This window comes from Myotis brandtii, unplaced genomic scaffold (assembly GCF_000412655.1).
Source record: "Myotis brandtii unplaced genomic scaffold, ASM41265v1 scaffold260, whole genome shotgun sequence".
NCBI lineage: Eukaryota > Metazoa > Chordata > Mammalia > Chiroptera > Vespertilionidae > Myotis > Myotis brandtii.
In genome coordinates this window covers 737,357-746,125 of record NW_005359881.1, presented here as the reverse complement: position 1 = coordinate 746,125, position 8,769 = coordinate 737,357, and the positions used below count along the sequence as shown (strand labels likewise).

Here is an 8,769-nt window from a genome sequence, read left to right as displayed (position 1 = left end):
GGGGGGGGCAGTTAGGGGTGATCAGACAGGCAGGCAGATGAGCAGTTAGGAGCCAGCGATCCTGGATTGTGAGAGGGATGTCCGACTGCCGGTTTAGGCCCGATCCCTGTAAACCGGCAGTAGGACATCCTTTGAGGGGTCCTAGATTGGAGAGGGTGCAGGCTGGGCTGAGGGAACCCCCTGCCCTCGTGCATGAATTTCATGCACCAGGCCTCTAGTCATATAATAATAACTTAATAAATGTATATCAGGTGAGCCTTGCAATTCTCCAGGGCTCAGTAGACTTATCTATGAGGTGGGGGGGACCATGTCTGTCTTGCATACTTGTGATGGTTAAAAGAGAGAATTTGTGCATGCTGAAGAAACATGCCTGAGTATAAGGGAAGAGGGAGTGAATGCCTCTGGTCTAACTGGTAATGAGAAAGTGGGGGCACGTGTGCAAGATTCTTGGAGATTCAGTTCTTCAGAATAGTTCATTAACACTAACACCCACACTGCCTTCACTTCCCTCTGACACAGACCAGCCACTTGAACGTGTGGCACAATCCCCCCAGGCCCCGCGCTGATGGGCAGAGCCGGAGGGCTCATGTCCGGAGCCCGGGCTGAGTTCAGGTTTACTCAGCAGGTCTGGGACCTGGGTCAAGACCTTCAGCCTCAACTGCAAACCATGTTTGAGAAATTCCTGATGTCAGCTTGTTGATTTCTCAGTTGAACAAGAATTTGTCCTGCGCCACTTTGTCACACACAAACTCACTCCTTCCCAAACCTATGCTTCCTGGGCCCTGGATCAAGGAAACGTGGATTCCCTGTGCACGTTTGTCACACACAAACTCACTCCTTCCCAAACCTATGCCCGCAGCTTCCTGGGCCCTAGATCAAGGAAACGTGGATTCCCTGTGCACACACAGCTCCCGCCCACTCAGTGTTGGCTGCTTCTGGCTCCTGCAGAGATCGGTTCACGGGGGGAAACCCTTCCAAAGGCTGAGCTGCTCTCCTGAGGCAGCAGGCCCCTCGCCGCAATTGACGTTGACTTTGGGTGGTGGGCACACAGTGAGGTATTCAGACCAAGTGTCATAGAAACATACACTTGAAACCTACATGATCTTATTAACCAATGTCACCCCAATCCATTTAATTAGAAAATGTCAATTTAATATATAGTTCACACCTCCCAAAAAAAGAGATGATGGTGTGAATACTTTCTGCAACAAGACTGTTACATGCAAAACACAGATGAATCTCACAGACAACAGAAGCCAGACACCAAGGACAACAAACTGTGTGATTCCATTTATGTGAAGTTCAAGATGGAACTGTGTCTAAAAGCACTCCTCTGTGTGAAGTTCAAGATGGAACTGTGCCTAATGCACGCGCCTGGGGTGACAGATTACAGAGTAGCGGCTACACAGGGATGGGTTTTGACTGGGAGGGTCATGCGGAAGGCTTCGGGCAGGCTGGGGGTGATTTCCACCTACGATTTTACCCACCTTTCCTAGCAGGTAACTCTACCTACTAGTGTACACCTGCTGTGTAGGTGTAGTTTGTGTGCCATGAAAACAAGATTTCGAGTATAAACGGCATAGAGTATAAAAATACATTTTTTAAAAATTTGAACATTTTGGGACTGTGTATAGCTGTGGGTGTGATGTATACACAACACGATGTTCTTTAAGGAAATCACAGACACCATGCCACTTATCTTGGTGCATACATGTTTCCAATGTTATCAAAACGCAAGCATTGCTATCAGTCCTCACATGCTACTTAAACACATGAAAAGTTGTTTTTTTTTAAATTAAAATGAACTATCTCTTCTAGAAACCAGTGGAGCCCACAGTTTCTCAGGTGGAATTAGGGGACACTGAACGGGCACTGTAGTCAATGACCGAGGAAGCATGACATGCATGCACACACACCCCAGGCATCTGTATCTCTTTCTTCATTACTTACAATTGTCAGTCAGCAAAATCATGTTCATTGGTTAGGCCCCAGGGTGATAAATAGACTTCATTCCAAGAATAAAAAGGGCATTACAAATAGAACAGCAGCCTGCTGGGTTGTATACGGAAAAGCCACAATTCTGGGAAAGGAGGCATAGAATTTTATTTTGTCTTTTATTTTTACAGGAAGCTTCTGAAAGTCACTAGTGTAAGGCCTAACTGGATTTAATATCATACTGTCACTCAGAGTCTGGGAAGGGCATTGTGTCAACACTGCAGCCTTCCTTGGCCTGCATTCTAATTACAGACTGTCCAGCCTCATGTAACACACACAGGGTATTGCAAATAACTATCTCTGAATAATAATGATATTGATAATAATTATAGTAGCCACCATTTTTATTAACACTTTTTAAAAAATGTGGTAGGCATTGTGCTAAGCATTTTAAATGTCTTAGCTCACCTACTTCCCATAATTAATCTTGAAGGAGGGATTTGGGGTATTTCATTACACCCATTTGATGGGGGAGAACAATGAAGGTCAGACTAGGGTGACCAATTGCCCACATTTCCCCAGTTGTGGGAATTGCATTGCTTGTTCCAGGAAAGAGCTGGGCAAATTGGGGTGAGTTGGTCACCTTCTAAAAGTGACTTGCTTGATATTTAAGCAAGTACATATCAAGAGAGGGATTTAAACCTCTTCTGTCCTCAGCTGGTCTGATTTCCTACCAACAGCCAGCCCCACATAATAGCTCAACAGGGAAGACATTTTTTTGGAACTTGAGAATATTCTTTCACACGTAATTGAAAATGTCATCTTGCCTCTTTCTGTCCCCAAATCGCGGAGTGAGTACAGCTGAGCTTGCCTTTACACATCCGAAGGGCATGCACGTCACTGCCATCTGACACCTGAGTGAAAGCCACTCACTCACCTTGGGAAGTGGGTAGAGATGACACAGTGCCTGGCCCGGGCCCTGGTGACAGAATTCCAGTGTGTGACACACGACATCAGCATTCATATCAGCACTGAGCCTGCAGGGAGATGGGCCAAACAAAGACGATTAAGATCTCTCAGGCATTAGAAAGCAGAATTGATTTCAAAGAAAGCAAAATCCCAGAATGGATTCTATGGGCCTCCACGCAGGGCAGCATGGCCTGGAGTCCGTCCTGGGTGTGCTGGCTCACAACGATTTCCTGCCCCCTCCCCGCTGCTCTCACCTCAATTTAGAATGAGGTCCTGGGGGCGGAGAGGGGGTGTGAGCAGCCCTGAGCGGTGTGACAGCTTCACCAGAGCATGATATTCTTTTAGGCAGAAGCCACAAATAAAATTGGGAAAGGAAAGATGGACAGGGGGTGTAATTTGATGGAAACGCTATTTTAAAGTTTCCTAGGGATTATAGCAAAAAAAAATCATTTATGATATAGCCTTAAACTCCTAAAATTATTTTCTTAGGCATAATCCAAATCATCGCTTCCCTTTAATGTAAATATTTCTTTACTTTATGGAAGAAAATACAGTCAGGTTGACTTTTCCCCCTGGGGATGGGGTAAGAATTGTATTCTCCAAATATTTCGGTTTATGTCTAGGTTTGAAGGGACTAAAACAAACCTTCCATAGCCATTTTCTACCTCTTCTTACCAAGAAGAATGAGCACCATGTGCTGCTTCAAATGAAGGGACAGGAAAGCGTGGACTTTGAGTAACTTTTCCAAGTAAATTATTCATTCAAGCCCAACCCAAACCACACCACACCAAAGCCACAAAAACAAAGAAACCAGAAACAGCTTGGTACTATCCAAAGGCTAATCTTGGAAGGACAGTTATAGATTCTAGAAGATAGTTGTTTTTTCCCCGGTACCCATATTAGCTGCTTGCTGATGGGAGTTTCTCCTCTCATGGTGCGCTCCTCTGACAGCTCATTTTAATCAACCAGCTGCAGTTCTGGGGTGAGGTGGGTCCTGACACTGACAACCTCATGATTTAGTTTTACCTGAATTTCAGGTTCAGATATTAAATGTGGTTCCTAAGCCAGAAGGCATCATGCCTCTTCATTATTTCATAATCAGTCAATTCTCAGAGATTAATGGACTATTATCCAGCAATTACATGTCCTACCCACAGGCAAGTCACAGGATGTTGTTAGGAGTGTTCAGGTTTATTCCCCTAAGAACTTGGGTCATGCAGGGAGGGCTCCTTCTAAGAGCAGCCAATCCCAGCCAGTGACCTCATGCTGGGTCCGCCTAGGCCTGGTCTTGACCTCCATGTGACACAGGTTGTCATAGCAAACCTGATCCTGGTCTTGCGTTTGTCTTACCTCCCTTCCTGGTATCTATTTATACTTCCCACTAAATCATGACATTTTGTATTCTGAACCTAGGAGCTCTCAGAGATCAGAAGAGGCCTCAACTACTAAATTTTTTAGAAGAAAAATGAAAAATGGGGTTTCTAACAAGTATGACACACAAGGGGGAATCATTTATTGCATCGTCTTCTTCAAAGTGCCCCCCTCCCCCCGCCATACATGGAGAATTAGTCTTCTCATGACCTTGAATCATCTCAAAACCATTTCCTCCCCTTCCCACCACCTATTGGGAGTGACCCTCTGTTGGTGGCTTGCTGGGCCTATTCTTTCTTAACACCTGTGTGCACTTGTAGTTGTGGAAGATGGGAACTTACACAGCCCCCACCTGCAGTGCCTGGTACAGGGTCTGTCTGTCCTCTCTCTGACCCCTGTGACCATCTGGCTCGCCCACTCACTATTGGCAAGAACTGGAAGACTGCAGCTCCAGGCCTTGCTCAGTAGCGGCTCCTCCCAGTGTTTCTGCTCCCCCCGTCCAGAGAGAAATGGGATCAACGTGCCGGCGTACTCACAGTTTTATGATATCTGGTCCAAACGTGCGAACCACTAGGTAGCAGGTGGCTTTTAAGAACAGTTTTTCTAAGAAAAACAAAGAGGGGAAAGGGAATATTTATTATGATGATGAATATAACACACGAGTTGATAATGATCATCTTTCCTAGGAACTAAGCTGAGTGATTAACTAGTCATTAATGCAAGTCATTAATTGTAAGGGTTGGCGGAATGTTACAGTTAATGTAGCCATTAAAATATCATTTCCATCTCAGGTTCATGGGCATGCCAGTGTGCTTACTGTACATGCTAAAGAGCACTTGCTTATTTTTAGAATGCAGTTAAATTCTGAGCTTTTATTTTATTTTTATAGCAGCGAACATCTGAATGGGGGTGATCCCGTTTGCTGAAGTTGAAAGAAACAGGGCTCGCTTTAAAGTACGTTATCTGAAACACCGCTTTGTTAAAAATATTCTTCCCTGGTGTTCGTTTGGGGAAAAAAGACCTTGCCTTGGCTATTTAGTTTTTGTAGCTGGTATTTCCGAGATAAAAGGACACCAACTGTCAGAGGTGTCCCTGCCCTGCCACCTACACCAGAGAACACACACACACACACACACACACACACACCAAGGCAGTCTTCTCTCCCGCCTCCTCCCCTGTTCTGAGAGCACAGGAGTGCTTTGTGGGTTGATCCGCCTGCACAGTGAGATGTGTTAACCCCCTGGTCCTGTTCTCCAGTTTGTGGGCTCTTGTGGATCCTGGAAATCCCATGGAGGCCGTAGGCACAGTCAGGGACAGATGGGCTGTCCTGGGAAAGGATGGGAACCCTCCCGGAGGAGAACTGATCTGGTCATGCTCATCTCAGCTGGGCTGCCCTTGCTTGGCGGGTAGGAGAGTGAAAACACACGATCAATTCAGGGAACTTTCTCTGGTTCTTTATTTTTACTCGGCAGTAAATAATGTCAACATTGTATGTTAAATTAAATACAGTCATAGGACTTTTTCTTTTTTACAATAAGGTATAAGACTTCAAACACACTAGTGTGCTTTTTAAAAAATATATTTTTATTGATTTCAGACAGAGGGAGAGAGGGATAGAAACATCCACGCTGAGAGAGAATCAGTGGTTGGCTGCCTCCCGCAGGCCCCACACCGGGGATCGAGTTCGCAACCCAGACATGTGCCCTGACCAGGAATTAAACCCTGACTTCCTGGTTATGGGTTGATGCTCAACCACTGAGCCACATTGGCCAGGCCACAGTGTGCTTTTGAGGTAGGAACTTGAAACTTCCCCACATTACTTTTAACCTTACAGAAACAAAAATAATTAAAAATGATGAGGGAATACTATGAACATCTGCCTGACAGCGTAATAGATCACTTAGATGAAATGGAAAAACTCCTAGAAAGACCAACTGCCCAAATGGAGTCAAGAATAAACAGACAATCTGCGTAGACATGTAACAGGAGACTGAATTAGTTATCTAGAGTTTCCATAAATAAGCCAGGACCAGATGGCTTCACTGGTGAATTGTACCAACTCTTTTAAAAAAGCATCTGAATAGACATTTCTCCAAAGAAGATATGCAAATGGCCAAGAAGCACATGAAAAGATGCTCAACATCCGTAGCTATTAAGAAAATGCAACTCAAAACCACAAGGAGATACCACTTCACGCCCACTTGGCGATGTTATAATAAGAATGACAACTAATAACATGCACGGAGGATGTGGAGAAACCAAACCCTCATACGCTGCTGGGAGGGGCAGAGGATGGAAAATGGGGCAGCCACGTTGGTAAATAGTCCGGAAGTGCCTCAAATGGCTCAACATAGGGTTACCCTAGGGCCCAACAATTCTAGGTATATACGCAAGAGAATAAAAAGGGCACACATCCACATAAAAACATGTACAGGGACAATCAGAGCAGCATGCTTCAAAATAGCCAAGAAGTGGAAACAAGTCAACCCAAATATCCATTAACTAATGACTGGATGGACGAAATGGGCTCAGTCCAGACAATGGAATAAGCATTTATTACTCAGCATACAGAGCAATGACGTTCTGACACGCACTACACAGATGACCACGAAAACCTCATGCTGAATGCAGGAAGCAGTTCAAAAGACCCTGTATGGAACTAGTATAATTCCTTTTATATTTCAGTCTCCGACTGCACCATGGTGAAGGAAAGCCCAGAATAGGCAAATTCAGAGACAGAAAGTAGGTTAGTGGTTGCTCAGGGAGTGGGGAGGTTACAAGTTTGGGGGGTATAGAGAAGGGGAGCAGGTCCCTTGAGGGTCCAAGGGAAATGTTCTAAAGTGGACTGTGCTGATGGCGGCTCCATTCTGTGAATAAAACCATCGAATTATACACTTTAAGGGGGCAAAGTGTCAAGTATGTGACTCTCAGTACAACTGCTTAAAAAGGACATATGTGCCTGGCCAGTGTGGCTCAGTGGTTGAGTCTCAACCCAGGAACCAAGAGGTCACGGTTCGATTCCGGGTCAGGGCACATGGCTGATTGCGGGCTCAATCCCCAGTAGGGGGTGTGCAGGAGGCAGCCGACTGATGTTTCTCTCTCCTCATCGATGTTTCTATCCCTCTCCCCACCCTTCCTCTCTGAAATCAGTAAAAACATATTTTTAAAAAACAACATATGCTCTTCCCAGGTGCTCCTCCCTGGGCGCTGCAGTGAAGGGCGACCAGAAGCTCTGCCCATCAGACCTCAGGCCCCGGTCGGCACCCGCTCAGCACACACACACACACACACACCAAGGCAGTCTTCTCTCCCGCCTCCTCCCCTGTTCTGAGAGCACAGGAGTGCTTTGTGGGTTGATCCGCCTGCACAGTGAGATGTGTTAACCCCCTGGTCCTGTTCTCCAGTTTGTGGGCTCTTGTGGATCCTGGAAATCCCATGGAGGCCGTAGGCACAGTCAGGGACAGATGGGCTGTCCTGGGAAAGGATGGGAACCCTCCCGAGGAGAACTGATCTGGTCACGCTCATCTCAGCTGGGCTGCCCTTGTTTGGCGGGTAGGAGAGTGAAAACACACGATCAATTCAGGGGACTTTCTCTGGTTCTTCATTTTTACTCAGCAGTAAAGAATGTCAACATTGTATGTTAAATTAAATACAGTCATAGGACTTTTTCTTTTTTACAATAAGGTATAAGACTTCAAACACACTAGTGTGCTTTTTAAAAAATATATTTTTATTGATTTCAGAGAGAGGCAGAGAGGGATAGAAACATCCACGCTGAGAGAGAATCATACCACGAAAACCTCATGCTGAATGCAGGAAGCAGTTCAAAAGACCCTGTATGGAACTAGTATAATTCCTTTTATATTTCAGTCTCCGACTGCACCATGGTGAAGGAAAGCCCAGAATAGGCAAATTCAGAGACAGAAAGTAGGTTAGTGGTTGCTCAGGGAGTGGGGAGGTTACAAGTTTGGGGGATATAGAGAAGGGGAGCAGGTCCCTTGAGGGTCCAAGGAAAATGTTCTAAAGTGGACTGTGCTGATGGAGGCTCCATTCTGTGAATAAAACCATCGACTTAGACACTTTAAGGGGGCAAAGTGTCAAGTATGTGACTCTCAGTACAACTGCTTAAAAAGGACATATGTGCCTGGCCAGTGTGGCTCAGTGGTTGAGTCTCAACCCAGGAACCAAGAGGTCACGGTTCGATTCCGGGTCAGGGCACATGGCTGATTGCGGGCTCAATCCCCAGTAGGGGGTGTGCAGGAGGCAGCCGACTGATGTTTCTCTCTCCTCATCGATGTTTCTATCCCTCTCCCCACCCTTCCTCTCTGAAATCAGTAAAAACATATTTTTAAAAAACAACATATGCTCTTCCCAGGTGCTCCTCCCTGGGCGCTGCAGTGAAGGGCGACCAGAAGCTCTGCCCATCAGACCTCAGGCCCCGGTCGGCACCCGCTCAGGCTCCTGCCCTTAGTCAGCTGCTCCCTGGCTGGGCTG

At 45.9% G+C, this 8,769-nt stretch overlaps 1 protein-coding gene across 1 annotated transcript in view; it reads right to left on the bottom strand.

Moving 5' to 3' along the window:
• Nucleotides 1-8,769, bottom strand: part of AOAH (acyloxyacyl hydrolase (neutrophil)) — a 109,748-nt gene that overhangs the window by 79,193 nt on the left and 21,786 nt on the right. The window contains exons 3-4 of the mRNA XM_014541081.1: nt 4,812-4,878; nt 2,873-2,972 (exon numbers count right to left, since the gene is read on the bottom strand). Coding sequence (XP_014396567.1) covers nt 2,873-2,972; nt 4,812-4,878 — 167 coding nt within the window. The remainder of the gene's footprint in view (nt 1-2,872; nt 2,973-4,811; nt 4,879-8,769) is intronic.